This window comes from Salmo salar, chromosome 15 (genome assembly GCF_965601325.2).
Source record: "Salmo salar chromosome 15, fSalSal1, whole genome shotgun sequence".
NCBI classification, from domain to species: domain Eukaryota; kingdom Metazoa; phylum Chordata; class Actinopteri; order Salmoniformes; family Salmonidae; genus Salmo; species Salmo salar.
This window is the reverse complement of record NC_138305.1, coordinates 82,660,229-82,680,515: the sequence shown is the minus strand read 5'-3', so window position 1 is coordinate 82,680,515 and position 20,287 is coordinate 82,660,229. Positions and strand designations below refer to the sequence as shown.

The following is a 20,287-nucleotide window of genomic DNA, read 5'->3' as shown; positions in this document are numbered from 1 at the left end:
GATATGATGCATTTAACCAATAAAGCAGCTAACCCAACCCAACTATGATGTTTAAAGTGGCTCCCAGACCCAACCCATCTGCGTGTCTTACAGTGGAATCTAGTCTTTCTTTCTCTCTTTAGCTCCACTTCCTCTGTCATGGCGTCTTCAAGCTCACCCATTATGCAGCTGGACCTCACTTCACGTGAGAACTGTGAACCCACCGAGGAGAGACATGACGATCTTTATCGCTGCAGGTGCTATAAGGAGTACTGTGTGTGGACCAGACCAACGCTGTCCCAATAACCCCACTTGGTGTATCTTGATGTACACTCAATCTCCAGATTTTGACCTTGTCAGCCCGTGCACTCGGTTATCTCCTGCTCCTCATGTGCTGCTTTCACCTGAGGATATTCATAATTCATGGGTCATTTCCTGACAGCATAGACTCCCCCTTTATGGCCAAATCACTAATTTGTGACATTTGAATAACAGCCCCCTGTACTCCCATCGGTCTCCCAGTTACCAGCTACCAAGCTATGTGGCATGAGTCCTCATAAACTGATATCCCAAAAATGCTACTAAAGTAACCCCTGCTACTACTGACACTGCGCATGACGCATACCTCAAACTCCCTCATTTGCGCCGTATCCAATTCCATGCTGTTACCATAGCCTCCTTTAATTACTGTCCCTACAGCGACTGCCGTGAGTAACTATTGCATGGAATCTGTCAAGTGTTCACCGGCTGTTAGAAATTGGGAAAGAGATTAATGAGTTGGAAGAATATCCAACCTAACAAAACTCTGAGTCACAGGTTCCTTGAAAGTTTACAATAGTGTCTGAAATGCCAACACTATCTCTTCTACTCTCACCATGACCTGGGTATGTGTAACATTCAATTTAACATAATAGTCCCTATATTGTGCACAGTTAGCTGTCCTCCCTCTCTTAAGAGCTATTTCTTGTCGGAAGTTTACATACACCTTAGCCAAATACATTTAAACTCAGTTTTTTACAATTACTGACATTTAATCCTAGTATACATTCCCTGTCTTAGGTCAGTTAGGATCACCACTTTATTTTAAGAATTTGAAATGTCAGAATAATAGTAGAGAGAATGATTTATTTCAGCTTTAATTTCTTTCATCACATTTGAAGTGGGTCAGAAGTTTACATACACTCAATTAGTATTTGGTAGCATTGCCTTTAAATTGTTTAACTTGGGTCAAACGTTTCGGGTAGCCTTCCACAAGCTTCCCACAGTAAGTTGGGTGAATTTTGGCCCATTCCTCCTGACAGAGCTGGTGTAACTGAGTCAGGTTTGTAGGCCTCCTTGCTTGCACACTCTTTTTCAGTTTTGCCCACACATTTTCTATGGGATTGAGGTCAGGGCTTTGTGATGGCCACTCCAATACCTTGACTTTGTTGTCCATAAGCCATTTTGCCACATCTTTGGAAGTATGCTTGGGGTCATTGTTTATTTGGAAGACCCATTTGCGACCAAGTTTTAACTTCCTGACTGATGTCTTGAGATGTTGCTTCAATTTATCCACATCATTTTCCTTCCTCTTGATGCCATCTATTTTGTGCAGTGCACCAGTCCCTCCTGCGGCAGGGCACCCCCACAACATGATACTGCCACCCCCGTGCTTCATGGTTGGGATGGTGTTCTTCGGCTTGCAAGTCTCCCCCTTTTTCCTTCCACATAACGATGGCCATTATGGCCAAACAGTTGTATTCTTGTTTCATCAGACCAGAGGACGTTTCTCCAAAAAGTATGATTTTTGTCCCCATGTGTAGTTTCTAACCGTAGTCTGGCTTTTTTATGGCGGTTTTGGTGCAGTGGCTTCTTCCTTGCGGAGCGGCCTTTCAGGTTATGTTGATATAGGACTCGTTTTACTGTGGATATATATACTTTTGTACCTGTTTCCTCCAGCATCTTCACAAGGTCCATTGCTGTTGTTCTGGGATTGATTAGCACTTTTCGCACCAAAGTACTTTTATCTCACCAAAGTACTTTTATCTCATCTCCTTCCTGAGCGGTATGACGGCTGTGTGGTCCCATGGTGTTTATAGTTGCGTACTATTGTTTGTACAGATGAATGTGGAACCTTCAGGCGTTTGGAAAAGTGACTTGTGTCATGCACAAAGTAGATGTCCTAACCGACTTGCCAAAACTATAGTTTGTTAACCTCTATGGGCTATGTGGGACGCAAGCGTCCCACCCCTGGTACACCCAATCAACAACAGGTGAAATATCAAGACCGCCAAATTTGAAAACAATTAAATGTCATAATTCAAATTTCTCAAACATACAACTATCTTACACCCTTTAAAAGATAAACATCTCCTTAATCTAACCACGTTGTCCGATTTCAAAAAGGCTTTACGGCAAAAGCATAAAGTTAGATTATGTTAGGAGAGTACATTGACAATAGCTGTGTGTAATGTTTTGTCAATTCAAAGACAGGCGTCACCAAAAGCAGAAAACCAGCTAAAATGATGCACTAACCTTTGACAATCTCCATCAGATGACACTCCTAGGACATTATGTTAGACAATGCATGCATTTTTTGTTCTATCAAGTTCATATTTATATCCAAAAACAGCGTTTTACTATGGCGTTGATGTTGAGGAAATCGTTTCCCTCCAATAACCGCCAGTCAAGCAGCACAACAAATTAAATAATTACTATTCGAAAACATTGGTAAAATATTATATTGTCATTCAAAGAATTATAGATTTACATCTCTTGAACGCAACCGGATTGCCAGATTTAAAAATAACCTTACTGGGAAATCACACTTTGCAATAATCTGAGCACTGCGCCCAGAAAAATACGCTTTGCGATACAGACTAACCGCCATGTTGGAGAGATCTAAAATCGAAAATACTATGTAAATAATCCATTACCTTTGATTCTCTTCATCAGATGTCACTTCCAGGAATCCCAGGTCCATAACAAATGTAGTTTTGTTCGAAAAAGCTCATAATTTATGTCCAAAAAGCTCCGTGTTGTTAGCACATGATCTATGCCAGCCGGACTTCTCGTCATGAACGAGGGGGAAAAAAATATTTACGTTCGTTCAAACATGTCAAACGTTGTATAGCATAAATCATTAGTGCCTTTTTTAACCAGAACATGAATAATATTCAAGGCGGACGTTTGCATTCTCTTTTAAAACGTTTTGGAACGACAGTACCCAACATGAACTCGCGCGCAAGAGTCTAATCGGCCATCACCGTTCCAAGGCTCTTGTTCGTTCAGTTCTCACAGTATAAGACTCAAAACACTTTGTAAAGACTGGTGACATCTAGTGGAAGCCATAGGAAGTGCTGAAAGATTAATAAGCCCCTGTGTGTTTCAATGGCATAGGCTTAAAGGTAATTCAACACATCAGGTATCCACTTCCTGTCAGAATTTGTCTCAGGGTTTTGACTGCCATATGAGTTCTGTTATACTTACAGACACCATTCAAACAGTTTTAGAAAATTCAGAGTGTTTTCTATCCAAACCTGAACAATAATATGCATATTCTAGCTTCTGAGTTGGGGTAGGAGGCAGTTAAAAATGGGCACATATTTTTTTCAAAATTCTCAATACTGCCCCCTAGCCCTTAACAAGAAATTTGTGGAGTGGTTTAAAAATGAGTTTTAATGACTCCAATCAAAGTGTATGTAAACTTCCGACTTCAACTTAACATAGTCTCTGGGAATGATATCATTCTACCACCACAACCTTAATTTATAAGCCCCCACAGATCTCCACCGCAGTCACATTCCATCCCACTTAACAGCCCTATGTAAACATTCTTTCTCAACCACAGGCCTCATGTGTACCTCGTCTCCTGCTACAGATACATTTACACATATATCATTCCGTCTAACCCATAAAACAATAGTCACTACTCCTAACGCTCTCCTACAGGTATAACATACTACAACATTCCCAAATCAATTAGTCAATAAACATTAGTCTCTCCTCTGGAACAATGATCACTCTTATGTTCCACGAAACCTAAAAACATATTGACTTGAAAAGGAAAGAGAAAAAAAGTACATGTTTAGTAATTTCACACCACCCTTGATGCGACTAAAACTGGGGAAAGAACCGTCCTTCCGCTTCATTCTATGCCCATGTGATGTTGGTCTCCCTGCCGTCTCCTTCATTTTCATCCTTGGTTGTTAACGCAAAACACAGACTATGAGCCTTGTATGCAATTAATTGTACCGTATCATCCAACAATTGATGCGATATAACATAAAAATTCTGATGACATGGTAAAACCAAAGCAATTAAAAAAACTTCATGGTTTTCCCAAGCTACCATCCATTGAGTTCCCTAATAACCTCCCTGTCGGAGGACACTTCTAGAGCCTCCCTAGGCCTAATAAATTTGAGCAGTGCCCCCACCCATCACCGTTTGAAAGCAACTCACTCTCACTGTATCCGAATCATAACTCCAACATTTAATACATTATCCAAATCAAATTCAGTCCTTAGTACTTTACTTTGAGTATGACTCAAATTCAAGCTTCTCAACCTAACACACACCATCCCGGTTAGAATGTACATTTATTAACAGAACCTTTTATTGCCGGTAATAACTCTTCTCATTACAGCCCTCCTTTGTCCCTGTTTTCCTGTCGCGAGTGACCTGGTAATGAAAGATTGGTATCTCAATGCATACTCTCAATGCATACTCTAAATTGTTCGCAGTGTGTAGACCCCCCCACCCCCCCTTTCTCCCGGAACTTATCATTCAATCGTGTCTTCTTCAGATAGCGTTACAGTTCATCTTCCCAACGGCACATGTTAACTCTTGCCGGTCACATTTGATGGCCCTTGATAATGTTACGATTTTCAATATACAAATAGGAACATGAGAGAAATGTGTATGTTATCTCTCTCCACGCTCACTCCACATGCATGGTCCCCGGACTCTGGTGCACTCCTGCCACCGGTACCCAGGTTAATGACTCGGACTCATATAGGAGTGTTAAAAGTCACTGTCGCATTGAACGCCTTTCTTCAGCTGGTTAGGGAGGGTTTTGAGGTTCACACAAGCTGTTTGTGACCAAGTTATTCCTACATGCATTAAGACGCTATCTGACATCACCTTCCATGATAACCCCAAGAGAAGACAGATCAGAACAGCAGTTATTTCAAGTAATTTCTGAAGAATATGACAAATTATTACATTCCCAATTTCTTAATAACATTATCTCTACGACAAATGTCAAAGAGCATAACAACATACTGTTACTGTTGAAACCATTTTCAAAATTAGTTCATACTCCCATATTTTACTGGCAACCTCTCGGAAGAGTTACCAGATCAGGAAGTTAGCGCTCTTACCCACAATCCAGTGGACCCAATCTGGTGAAATTTGTATTAAAACAAAGACAAAAATGACATCAGCAATACACATATCACAATCCATTTGGAGTAACTGTCATCCCTTATTAACATATATTTTTCCTTCTATTTGCAGACTGAACAAAATACATTTGTATATTTACCCAAAGACCAGGGCCCCAGGGAACTGGTCATTTTCCCTTCGGACACATGATTCACATCGTGATTCAAAAACAACATGTTAAATAAAAAATAAACTAATTCGAATAACCAATCAACTTAGAATTACAACGCTTGATAACTCCATAAGGAAATAATAGTCTCTCATAAAGTAATGGTAAAATAGAATAGAGACTGGTGTTTCTCATTCATTTTATAATTAAATCCCACCTGTTTCGATAATTTCTAGTGAGATGGATCAGGCCTCACCAGAAAGTCAGGATACAGGGCATTCGACACCATTAAATATTTCCTTCCCCTTTTCTTTCCCTGTCCTTCAGAAACCCTTTAAAACATTTAAAAGATTTCAATCCTTCTGCATACCCAATTTAAAACCAAATTGGAAAGACCCCACTAAATAAATCCCATGGTATCAACACCACTAATGCATAACCGGAAAATTGTGTGTGCATGCCGGTGTGCATGCAGGTGTGTGTGTGTGTGTGTGTGTGTGTGTGTGTGTGTGTGTGTGTGTGTGTGTGTGTGTGTGTGTGTGTGTGTGGTGTGTGTGTGTGTGTGTGTGTGTGTGTGTGTGTGTGTGTGTGTGTGTGTGTGTGTGTGTGTGTGTGTGTGTGGTAAACCATACAGTAGGTCAAAAACACACATGAACAGGCCTTACTTATCTGTGAACTCAGTTTATGGCGTAATCCAGATACTTTTATACTTAAAACTGCCGAGTATCACTAACTGCTCCCCCTAATACCACAGTCTCCGGAAGTATTCCAACGAGAGATAAAGAAACCCCCTCCTCTTCTGGAAAAGAAAGTGTACATTTTGTTAGCAATCCACAAGTATTAATTATAAACCAAACATGATAACGGTACATCCACTGTCCTTACTCCAATCATTAAACGTTTGTTTTAATCCACACCATCGTTTATGTATCCTTTATATAGCATGTACTACCCTTAGACACGGCGACTTTATGTCGCTACCGAGTCCAATAATTCACTGGTCTCTTTTCCCCCTTGATTCTCCATAACCACCGCACCACAATGTTCATGAACTAAAAAATGAAAAGTTCATTTTAGGTTTAGTAACCCCTTTGCTAATTCTTCGTTACCCCTCCACCCTTTCGCCCATTCTAGAAATCTATTTCAGAATAAGACGACATAAAATGTAAATCTATTTCATAATAAAACCACATAAAATGTCTCATGAGATAAAAAACTGTTTTCTGAGCTTGCAAGGAGTGTTTGGCAAGATCATTTTAATTTGTTACCTCTTTAGAATCCATCCCCCTGGCATTTCGCCTAGATTCTTCAACCCAACATACTTTTTCCTGTGGCAAATTTAGCCAATTTCTCATCATAAGGAATCCGCAATATTTGATCCCTGGCCTATTAATAAGTTGTGTAAGACATGTTCTCATACGTCTTCCTTCACATAGAAACTGTAATCTCTATGAATCACTATTGATCGAACCAAGAACATACACCGCTATTTTAAAGTTCCCTGTCCCACTAACGCTTGCATGGCAGCACTTCCTTCGAATGCAGCAAGCTCCATTCCTACTTTACACTCATTCTTCCAATGTTGGATAGTCCCACATCTAAAACAGGGAGCTATCTCCCTACTCTTTGAAGTGTTTTCGCTATGTTTCTTTGTCTTACCTTGGCCATTGAAACCACTGTTAGTGACTTTCACTGTGGCCGTATTAACCCCTTGCACATCTGCGAAGTGAGCAGAGTTATAATATTCCACTCTCAAAACATCTTGCTCTATTTCATCCACAACCCCCCACAATTGCTGTTTTGATCACAGGTTTCAAACTTGCCATTAAAGCTAAAGTGCAATTTCTATCAATGCACTCCCGTGCCCAGTCTTTCTGTGGCTGAGTACTTCTACTAATTCCGGGTTTATCGGTTTGTATTTTTTGTTGATAGAATGCTGACATCAAAACGCTGGTATATTGAGATTTTGATTAGGTTTTTATGTCATTGTGCGAAGTTGGTAGAATGGTAGAATGCTCATGCGCTTCTTTCAGTGCCTTCATGGCTTTATTAAACTCCTCTTGCTCCCCTTTACAGGGAGAATCGGGGTCTGTCACCATATTAATAGTTATTATTCCCAAACCTCTCACATCGGTGTCCAGGGTGTTTAGATTTCTTCACTCCCGTCTCTAATACACACCTTCTATTAACTTTTTCCCAAGGTAGCGATACCCACTTCCCCAGATAATAGTTGTGGTATTTGTGCCTATTAATTTGTCATGGCACTTAATACCTTGTATTAGAACCTATTCTATAGCTTCTGCAAATGTATTACTGGAGAATACGGATGACCTAATGTCTTATTCCAGTATTGCGGCTCAAATATCACTGTTGTTGATAACACACATTACCAAAATTATTCACACTTGTCTTCCTATTTCCACATAATCTGTCATGGTTCACCACACCAACAGGGCATACAACCAACCTATATTTATTACTACTGCTAATACACCTAAATACACCCAAATCCATCAGCATTCAAATATCTTATGGCTTTTCATCTAACCCTGAATTTTCATCCTAGTACACAAGCATGTTACTTTATCCATCCACACACACTCTACTGCAGCATGGCCACTGCTGCTGAGACTTTCACCCTCTTGTTACAGGTTTAGCAGGGAACCAACCCCACCCTGGTCTTACCCCCTACGACTTACCCTTTGCTGGTACCAGCCTGCTCGGGCTTACCTTCCGGAACTCACCCTATTCTTATAGTACTCACAGGAACCAATCCACTCGGGATTTACCCCCTAGGACTTACCCTATACAGGTGCCAACCTGTTTGGGCTTACCTTCCGGGACTTACCCTATACTTATAGTAGTCACATGAACTAACCCATTTGGGATTTACTCCCTAGGACTTACCCTATACAGGTACTAACCTGTTTGGGCTTACCTTCCGGGACTTACCATATACTTTATGGTACTAGCAGGAACCAACCTACTCGGGATTTACCCCCTAGAACTTACCCTTTACAGGTATCAACCTGTTCGGGCTTACCTTCCAGGACTAACCATATACCACAAAGCTGCGACCGGTCGTAATACAATGGGACTACTGAATAAGCTCAGGCTTTCTAGGTCCGTATCCTATAATTGGTTCAGCCTACGACTCTCATCTCCCCAAAATGTCAAAACTAGTGGTAACAGGTGTAGGAACTGTGCCTACACTACCTTATTTCTGGTGCCAGCTCCTGTTTGACTGATTCGGAATCTTTTGTTTGACTGCAAATCGTCGTGAACCCTGCTTGCAGCGCCAACTGTTAGGTTCTAATTATCAGAGTAAGAACTCGACGGACACTAGGAAAGCTTAAACCAAGTTTATTCGCCCATTGGGTCAATACAGCTACATCAGACAAAGTAATTTTTCACACAAGCACTGATATTTAACCCTTTCTCCTCGGCTGAGTCTCCTACCATCTGAACAGCCAATGCATCTCTGTTGCTAGACAGAACCTTAGTGATATCTGTTCTTCCTCACTTCATCTGACCTGACCTCTACCCCAAAGTGCTCACTCCTCCCCAACTCAAGGCTGTCATGGTGATTGGTACCAGACTGTGTCTCTTCTCCTCCCAGAGGATCCCTCCCATAGGATCCCTGATGGCTAACAATAACATACAGTGGGGAAAAAAAGTATTTAGTCAGCCACCAATTGTGCAAGTTCTCCCACTTAAAAAGACGAGAGAGGCCTGTAATTTTCATCATAGGTACACGTCAACAATGACAGACAAAATGAGCAAAAAAATTCCTGAAAATCACATTGTAGGATTTTTAATGAATTTATTTGCAAATTATGGTGGAAAATAAGTATTTGGTTAATAACAAAAGTTTATCTCAATACTTTGTTATATACACTTTGTTGGCAATGACACAGGTCAAACGTTTTCTGTAAGTCTTCACAAGGTTTTCACACACTGTTGCTGGTATTTTGGCCCATTCCCCCTCTAGAGCAGTGATGTTTTGGGGCTGTCGCTGGGCAACACGGACTTTCAACTCCCTCCAAAAATGTTCTATGGGGTTGAGATCTGGAGACTGGCTAGGCCACTCCAGGACCTTGAAATGCTTCTTACGAAGCCACTCCTTCATTGCCCGGGCGGTGTGTTTGGGATCATTGTCATGCTGAAAGACCCAGCCACATTTCATCTTCAATGCCCTTGCTGATGGAAGGGGGTTTTCACTCAAAATCTCACAATACATGGCCCCATTCATTCTTTCCTTTACACGGATCAGTCGTCCTGGTCCCTTTGCAGAAAAACAGCCCCAAAGCATGATGTTTCCACCCCCATGCTTCACAGTAGGTATGGTGTTCTTTGGATGCAACTCAGCATTCTTTGTCCTCCAAACACGACGACTTGAGATTTTACCAAAAAGTTATATTTTGGTTTCATCTGACCATATGACATTCTCCCAATCCTCTTCTGGATCATCCAAATGCTCTCTAGCAAACTTCAGACAGGCCTGGACATGTACTGGCTTAAGCAGGGGGACACGTCTGGCACTGCAGGATTTGAGTCCCTGGTGGCATAGTGTGTTACTGATGGTAGGCTTTGTTACTTTGGTCCCAGCTCTCTGCAGGTCATTCACTAGGTCCCCCCGTGTGGTTCTGGGATTTTTGCTCACCGTTCTTGTGATCATTTTGACCCCACGGGTGAGATCTTGCGTGGAGCCCCAGATCGAGGGAGATTATCAGTGGTCTTGTATGTCTTCCATTTCCTAATAATTGCTCCCACAGTTGATTTCTTCAAACCAAGCTGCTTACCTATTGCAGATTCAGTCTTCCCAGCCTGGTGCAGGTCTACAATTTTGTTTCTGGAGTCCTTTGACAGCTCTTTGGTCTTGGCCATAGTGGAGTTTGGAGTGTGACTGTTTGAGGTTGTGGACAGGTGTCTTTTATACTGATAACAAGTTCAAACAGGTGCCATTAATACAGGTAACAAGTGGAGGACGGAGGAGCCTCTTAAAGAAGAAGTTACAGGTCTGTGAGAGCCAGAAATCTTGCTTGTTTGTAGGTGACCAAATACTTATTTTCCACCATCATTTGCAAATAAATTCATTAAAAATCCTACAATGTGATTTTCTGGATTTTTTTTCTTCTAATTTTGTCTGTCATAGTTGACGTGTACCTATGACGAAAATTACAGGCCTCTCTCATATTTTTAATTGGGAGAACTTGCACAATTGGTGGCTGACTAAATCATTTTTTCCCCCACTGTATCCTGACATAATGTAAACATTATACATTACCCTCTTTTCCTCAGTGACATGAATAAGTATATTTCATATTCTCAGAACCCAACAAAATGCTGATGTTTATTTAGTTATGGATCCACAAATTACTATGGGAATAAATATCACTGAATTACAGAAATATTGGAACAAAGTTGTCTAATGAAGGTAAACAAATTGTTGCTTACTGGAAAATACTCTTTCAAATATACACAGTGACGTTGTACAGCACTATTATGGCTTTTAGCAGGTACAGTACAGTAGCTGGACAATAGACTTGCCTAGAAGGAGGGTAGGGGGAGAATTCTATCGTCAAATGTATTTCTTAGTTAGGTTGGCTGTATCACACTCGGCCGTGATTGGTTGCAATTTCAGTTTAATCCACCAGTAAAGACAAAACAAATAATACAACAAAAAGTATTATTATTATTATTATTATTATTATGTATCACATCCGACCGTGATTGGGAGACCCATTGGGCAGCGCACAATTGGCCCAGCTTTTCTCTCCCTCTAAAAACAGAAATACATGTTTTGGCCTTTACAAATATTATTTTGGCCTTTATTTAGATTACAATCCCTCACCTTCGTTTTTTTGAAAACTAAATAACCTCCAAAATTATGTTATATATTATCAAGTTGATCGCACAGTCATATAGCGGCACCTACATAAAGCTGAGTGACTAACTCATTCATGGCTTTGGATCAAAATAAATAAGTACCAACATTCTTTCTGATTGTCTTTAATAAATAAATGTTTTGGTTATCCTGACCTGGACAACATGTACAGTATTATAATAGCCAATTATGGGATATTAGCAGGACCATATACCTATACCTTTACCAACGCCTCTCTGTATTTTGATACTTTGTATTTTGATACTTTCCTCTCCGTCAGGGAATTGAACCCCGGTCTCTCGCGTGCCCGCACGGCACAGGGATTCTTTAGCTAAACAGCCCAGTACTGTAGCCTACTCCCGACCGGCACGTTGTACTGCTCCATATTTTCCAGTCAATCCTAATGGAAACCCATTGGGTTTTTATTTTTTCTTGGAATAGAAACACCATAATATTAATCAAATTAATCTCAAACTCTAAAAGTAATTGGAAAGGTAGATACAAATTATTTGTGACATTGTGGTTACAATAATGAATGTAAACAAGATGCTGTGTTTTTATTTACAGTAGTGATGGACAGCTGGTGGCATTTTGAAAACTGGTTTTCAAATACTTGTAGCCTGATTAGCAGGACAATAGACACTTTATAGCCTGGCTACTGTAGGTGTGAACATCTCCCTACCTGCAATGTATTCGATGCTTAAGTACTCTGAAGTGTTACTTTTCTAACACAAAACAGCAGTACAGTATTTCTTCATCAACATCTTCATGATTTCGTTAATAAAATGATGATTAAAATACTCTTCCAGAAATATTGGAACAAAGTTGTCTAATGAAGGTAAACAAATTGTTGCTTACTGGAAAATACTCTTTCAAACACACACGGTCACGTTGTACAGCACCATTATGGCTATTAGCAGGTAGCTGGACAATAGACTTGCCTAGAAGAAGGATAGGGGGAGAATTTTATCTTCAAATGTATTTCTAAGTTAGGTTGGCTGTATCACAACCGGCTGTGATTGGTTGCTATTTTCAGTTTAATCCACCAGAAAAGACAAAACAAATAATACAGCAAAAAGTATTATTATGTATCACATCCAACCATGATTGGGAGTCCCATAGGGCAGCACACAATTGGCCCAGTGTTTCCCTCCCTCTAAAAACAGAAATAAATGTTTTGGCCTTTACAAATATTATTTTGTCCTTTATTCAGATTACAATCGCTCACTTAAATTTTTTTTTCTTCAAAATAACCTCCAAAATATTGTTATATAATATCAAGTTGATGGGACAGTCATATAGCCCGGCTCCTACATAGAGCTGAGTTACTCACTCATTCATGGCTTTGGATCAAAATAAATAAGTACCAACATTCTTTCTGATAATCTTGAATAAAGAAATGTTTTGGTTATCCTGACCTGGACACCATGTACAGTATTATAATAGCCCATTATAGGCTATTAGCAGGACAATATACCTTTACCAACACCTCTCTGTATTTTGATACTTTGTGGATGGGGCCTCCCGAGTGGCGCAGTGCAAAATGCATTGCTACAGATGCAGGTTCAATACCCGTGCCGGCCGCCACCCGGAGACCCATGAGGCGGCTTTTGGTTTTAATTTAGAATCCTCCAATCCCCAATATGTAATTATTGGCAGAGAGTCACGTCATATTTTCCAATACACTGTAGGCCTACCGTAGGCGACATGAGTCTCACTAGTGTTGAGTAATGTGCTGTTAAAAGTGGTGTAGGTCTTATTTATTTAAAGAGCATATTGAAGTTCGAAGCAATAGGATTTGAAGCAATAGCCTACAACTATTTTAGCACCGTTTCATGCTGCTCTGTGTGACGCTCGTCAAAATGAGTAGACCAAGGTGCAGCGTGGAAAGTGCTCATATTTATATTTATTGTAACTCAGAACACTCAAACAAAATAACAAACAAAGAAAAAATGAACGTGACGTTCTGCAGGCTTACTGAGCTGACAAAAACAACATTCCACACTGAAGGAGGGAAAAAGGGCTGCTTAAGTATGATTCCCAATCAGAGACAACGATAGACAGCTGCCTCTGATTGGAAACCATACTAGGCCAATCAAAGAAAAACAACAACATAGAAATATGACACATAGAATGCCCACCCATGTCACACCCTGACCTAACCAAACAGAGAAAAATGGCTCTCTCAGGTCAGGGCGTGACACTCTGAGACAAGCATGGGGACTGGTCTTGATAAATCAATGAGATTTTTATTTTGAGTGAATTTCTGTTTGGGTACTGGTTAGACTACAATTATACAATTAGGGTGTAGAAATGTTATGCTCTTAGTCTAACCTTTATTTAACTAGGCAAGTCAGTTAAGAACAAATTCTTATTTACAAGGATGGCCTACTCCTTCCTCCCCATCAGGGAATTGAACCACGGTCTCCCGCACGACACAGGGATTCTTTAGCTAAATAGCCAAGTACTGTAGCCTACTCCCGACCGTCACGTTGTACAGTGCCATATTTTCTGTTCCATCCTAACGGAAACCCAATGGGTTTTTCGTTTTTCTTGGAATAGGAACACCATAATATTAAGCAAATTAATTAAGCAAAATTTCTTAAAATCAGTCACATATACTATGTTCTTACAAAAAAAGGTTTTAAATTCTCTAGTACAGCCACTATTGAAGGCTTTCAAATGCTTCTCAAAGATGGTGGTCAAACTAGCACTAACTAGCATTAATGATACCAGTGGTTCACACTTAAATGACGAACACTGTAGATTGAAATTGTTTGAGCAGGGCGTTGAACCTGGTTGCTTCTGTGTATCGCTCTGGATGGGAGTCTGTTAGATGATTAATGTGATGCAGTTGTTGAGCGGCTTCACTGCAAGTATATTGTATGTTTTAAACATTCAATAAAAAAAAATAATAATAATAATAATAACACTGTGGGGTTGCTTTGCTGGCTCTGGTACTGGGGGACCTTGAACCTGTGCAAGACATCATGAAATTAGCAGATTATCAAGTTGTTTTGGAGTGCAGTGTTCAACCCAGTGTCCAACAACTGAGTCTCTGTTATCGAACCTCCCCCATAACCTTCAACTGAGTTGTTTGGTATAGTTACGTATGACAGGTTACCTAAGGCAAAAACAAAAGTAGGGTGTGTGGTTGGTTGGTAGGTCGGTCGGTCGGTCGGTCGGGGTGAATGGGTAGGTATGTAATGCGAACGTCTAGCAACCGAAAGATTGCGAGTTTGAATCTCATCATGGTCAATTTGAGCTAATTAGTAACTTTTCAACTACTTACTACTTTTGAGCTACTTTGCAACTAATTATCATTATCATGCTAACCCTCGCCCTGACCTTAACCCTTTTAGCTAACCCTTCCCCTAACGCTAACCTTAACCCTTTTAGCTAAACCTTGCCCTAACCCTAACCTTAACCCTTTAACCTAACTCCTAAACTTAACCCTAACCTTAACCCCTAACACCTAGCCTAGCTAACGTTAGCCATCTAGCAACCTAGCTAGAATTTGTAACATATCATAAGTTTCGCAAATACGTAACATAGTACGTTTTGAAAATTCTTAACATATTCTACATTTTTCAAATTTGTTAAATATAATACGAATTGTAATTTGGAACATATCATACGAAGTGAGTGATGGACATCCACAAATGAATACATACCATACGAAATATAACATAAATGGAGTGTCTTGGATTTACGTACAGAATAATACGAAATGCTGATATGAAACGTAACATATCATACTATGAGACCAGGTTGGGGCCAACGGCTGTGCAACCAAGTACAAGCAGTACCTGCAGTTTTATATTTATCCACCCTCTAACCATTTAAAGGAAATTGAAGCTGCTTTTCATAATACATCAGCTAAATGGAACCACAAAGGAAAACCTGTCAATCCATGTCAGTCCACGGCACATTATTGACCAACCACATAAGTTCTGGAGTGACTCAGCATACTGCTCCTGCTTCCTGTTTCCGGGATCATTACTCAACGTGAACCAGTCAATTAGTAACCTTTTTGTTCCTCTTATTCCTGTTTGTCACCCCCTCGCATGTTTGGATGATGTTGTTTCAAAAACAAACATGAACAAATGCATAGACTTGTCAGGATGAACACTGAATGTATTATTAATAGATGAAGAAGATCTTACGCCTGTGTCTCTGCAGCAGATGTACATGTATCAAACCAATAAGTCTTTGATGCAACAAGTCATGTATACGAAGGTGATGCTCAAAGGGGGCCTTATACTACAAATGTGTATTTATCTATTCAACACAAGCAGTGTAATGGGTACCTACAGTAGCTACATATCTAAATTAAATGCGTAGGCCTACTGTAATAGTATTGGGATGCAATCATAAGCATTACATAAAAAGTTTATCAGTACTAATGTGCTTATGTCAACAATTGTAGGTACAGAATACATGGTGTGTAATATAAACAATGCAATTGTTTATTGATGAATGTCAATGCAATAATTACATACTTTAACTTTTCCCATACTTACATACCACTCTCCAAATAATAGTCAAGCAATCACTACAATGGAACTCATCCCTGTACATCACAGGAGGCTGCTGAGGGGAGGACGGCTCATAGTAATGTCTGGAACGGAGCAAATGTAATGGCATCAAACACATGGAAACTATGTGTTTGATGTATCTGATACCATTCCACTCATTCATTTAATGAGAGCACAACTCATTTCACAATTATTCCCAATACTACACTGCAGAGTCATCTATTAAACAGGCTTTACCAACAGGAATGATTGCTTTTGGGACAGGGAAACAACTTGGTCCAGAGCAAACTATCCTGATGGGTATACTATGACGCTAGCTAGATCTACTCAGGACTCAAAAAGCATGTGGAACTGCAGCCCTTCAGGACCTCCTATGAAGAACATTGACTCAGTGGAGGATCCTCAGAGGAGGAAGGCGAAGACCATACTACTCAGTGAATTTCATACAAATAAAAATAGTGAAACATTAATAAATGTATCCTTTTTAGATAAAACTATACTAAATATATTCTCATGTCACCAAATAACTGATTAAAACACAATGTTTTGCAATGACAACAGCACTTTGTAGGGAAGCACCATGGTGTAGCCAGAGGACAGCTATTTTCTGTACTCCTCTTGGTACACTGACTTCAATGCAAAACCTAGGGAAGCTTATGGTTCTCACGGTGTAACTGCTAAACTGCTTTCTGTACTACTGTGTGATTGTACACATGGATTGGATTGTGGGTTTACTAAGGCGTTAGTTTTAGTAGCTATGTTGACTATGATGTTAACTAATATGGTGACAACATTGTAGGCTCTGTGTAGCGGTTATGATATGAAGGTTTGGCTTGGAAAGGTTTTTTTGCCTGGTCACAGACAGCTGTTGTGTTGTGCACTGAAGTCCTCAAGCAAAGGGAAACTGTGAGAAAAGGAGAGCGCGTAGATGTGAGGATGCTGTTTGTATGGCTGCTATGAAAGTGAATTGTCTTTGCGGATGATCAGGGGTGTATTCATTCTGCCAATTCTGTTGCAAAACTTTTCTTAAACAGAAGCAAACAAAATGAAACGGGGATGGATCTACCCAAATTTGTTTTGCAACAGTTTGGACAAATGATTACACCCTAGATCAGCTAGATGCAGGCAAGAGTGTGCAAAGCAGTATTGAATATGTAATTGTCTGTCACCTTGATTACTCCAATGTGTTTCTCTACCTGTGCACCTACGTTATAAACTTTCAACTGTCATTTATAGGCTAGATTGTTGTTCCACATGATGGGAATAGGGAAATTTGAAATGCTATTGATGTTACTGTACATTGAGCTGGGTGAGTGCAATATGAATGACAGACAGTCATTCAAAATGCTGTAATAGAAATAAGGCCATGCTCATAAAAATAAAATAAAAATCGTCCTCCCTAATCTTAAACGTTACTGACCGCCACTGGTTTAGCTGTAATGGAAAGTTTGTATCCTGTATATTTGACTGTGATACGTGGTTGTTTCACGTAGCTATCTTAAAATGAATGCACTTACTGTAATTCTCTCTGGATAAGAGCATCTGCTGTATGTTTTACATACAGATCTCATATTACTCTATTGAATTATTATTTAAATGTGTTATTTAATATTTATGTCACAAATGTATAATTTGTTAATGTCTTTATAAAAAATGTAGATGTGCTACATTTGATTGTGCAAAACCTAGCAGTACTACTTATATATCTGAGAGTGAGGCAGATATATAGCATTTTGCAGCAAAAAATTGAAATTGAACACCATGCCATGATTAGATAGTGAAAAAAAACAGAACAATAATAGCTAATTTACCAACGTATCTGAAAATTGATACATAGCGTTTTGGAATGAAACTCTTCATTTATTTATACTCCCACTTCTTTCCACAGAGCTCACCTTCACCTGGATCTTTAATGAGTACCCATCCTTTGTGATGCAAGACACTCGTCGCTTCGTATCTCAAAAGACGGGTAACCTGTACATTGCCATGGTGGAGCCATCAGACGTGGGCAATTACACCTGTGTGGTGACCAACACAGTCACCAAAAGTAGCATTCAAGGCCCCCCCACCCCTTTAGTGCTACGTGTTGATGGTAGGGCTCTCAAAGTGTACCACTGGTGTACATTACACATTCTGTATCATCAAACGATTTCCAAACAGTAACATCATACTTTTTTACATTACTGTGTTCTTCAGTGAAGAGGTTTGTAAATAAATAACATAAGCGAACAAACCACAAACACACTATCCAATATTGCAGCTCACCCACCTGAACGGGAATGCCTCTTTTTGAATGATTTGTTAATTAAATGTGTATTATGTATGTTACCTGTTTGTTGATGCTCCTTTAGGTGTAATGGGTGAATATGAGCCAAAGATTGAAATCCAGCTTCCCGACGTCATACCTGTGGCCAAGAGTTCCACTGTCAAACTGGAGTGTTTTGCACTGGGAAAGTAGGTCCTAATCTGTATCACACTAGAATAACAGAGTTAAGATCATAATGTCAACTCATTCCACAGTAGGGCTGGGTCGATAAACTGAAAATTACAGACTTCCTCTTATCAAAACAATTTAGCTTAGATCGGTTATTTTCAGTGATTAGGCTACATAGTGTTCATTAACCTTTTTGACATAGCCTACCAAAAGACCAGAAGGCCTCTGCTAGCAATTGTGGCTTGATGCCCTATTACTATTACAAGTCTTAAGTTCTTTTCTTTTCTATCAAGACGAGTCTCAAGTCAACAAATTTGCGACTTGAGTAGTATACGTTATGTGGCTCGAGTCCACACCTCTGCCTATTAGCCTACCAAAGAGGCGTTTTTGTAGGAAATTACATTTACTGTTAGATCAATTACATGGCTATCTAGCAAGAATATCATATTTAGAGTTAGCAATTTAGCTAATGTGTTTTTAGTTCCCACTTCCTCAGGTGGTGAATTATATAGGCTATAAGCCATAGGTTATAGAAGATCTAGTCAAATTCATCTCTAAATAGCCCAAATGAAATCTGATTATTCTGGACACTATTTTGGAATGTTGCACATAAAAATATCGATCATGGATTCCCTGAACATGTTAGATGAAATAGCTAACTTCTTGATGACACTAGAAAAAGTGTTTATCATGATTTACTTTTTGTCCATATGGCCCAGCTCTATTCCAAAGCTTTAAATGTCTCCACTTGTGCTGCGGAATTGCTAGGTTTTTGTTGCCACAACTTGCTAGTACGTTGTCAAGTGGGCAGTTGTGTGTTTGAGCCGGTTTGAGCCGTTGTACGGACAGTGTACCCAGATGGGGAGGAAGCTATACTGCTAAGCAGACATGCTGTGCTCCATCACACTGGTCACAAAACAAAATCAACCAGATGTTAAGTCTTGAGCACACTGTGTGATATAATTTATAGAGCAGTGTTTATTTAATTGACAAGACAGTATTGGACAAGGAAGAGTTCATTTGCAGGCTGGTTTCTCCTCAAAGACCGGCCCCTCCTTCCTCAATTTGCTGTAATATCATCAAATCACATTCCAAATGATCCTTCCAGCCAATGAAATATTTTAAGTCCAAAGCCGACTGGCCGGTTACATAAACACATGTACAAAAACAGATACATTCACTAGAAAAGGGCTATTCAGGTTTTTACACTGTATTCTCTATTATTGTGTGTAACTAGCCCAGTTCCAACCATTAGCTGGAGAAGAGTGGATGGGGTAGCAGTTGGACGAAAGGTGGACGTGAACAAGGCCAGCGGAGTGCTCGAGATCCCCTACTTCCAGCAGGAAGATGCAGGCCTGTACGAATGTGTTGCCGAAAACTCAAAAGGGAGGAACTCGGTTAAAGGAAAGCTCTCTTTCTATGGTGGGTAAGAGTTACTGGGGGTTTTGTGTAGAGTTATGGACAAAATAAACTGGGGGAAAAAACAATGGAGTCATATTACACAACTTAATTTCCCTTCTCTTTCAGAAACCATCTTTTCGTAAGAGGTATTTTTATGACAATTCTGGTGCAGCAAGGTTGAGTTCCCACTTTCTCAGAGATTTGTAAAATATTAGACTCCGATCCTCTTACCTCCTACTGTTGTAGATCATGAGGTAGCAAATAGCATCCACAGTGTGATGATGTTGCATAATTGTTCCAGTCATATTACAGTACATATCTGTAAAGAATTCACTGGAAAAGTAATTAATTATCAGTATTATGTAAAATAGCTTGATGAAAAAAGTTAGCAAATAGTTGGTAAAATGTCTTCCCCTGTTATATTTGTTGTGAATCTGTAGCGGACATGAGTCGGTCATGATCACATGATGAGGTAGCCCCGCCTGCAAACTTCAAAACCAGTGTCTGCTCTCGGC

General features: G+C 39.8%; 1 protein-coding gene across 1 annotated transcript in view; it reads left to right on the top strand.

Moving 5' to 3' along the window:
- Nucleotides 1–20,287, top strand: part of cntn3a.1 (contactin 3a, tandem duplicate 1) — a 107,703-nt gene that overhangs the window by 46,561 nt on the left and 40,855 nt on the right. Inside the window, exons 6-8 of the mRNA XM_014145840.3 lie at nt 17,826–18,029; nt 18,289–18,391; nt 19,609–19,793. Of these exons, the coding sequence (XP_014001315.1) occupies nt 17,826–18,029; nt 18,289–18,391; nt 19,609–19,793 (492 nt within the window). The remainder of the gene's footprint in view (nt 1–17,825; nt 18,030–18,288; nt 18,392–19,608; nt 19,794–20,287) is intronic.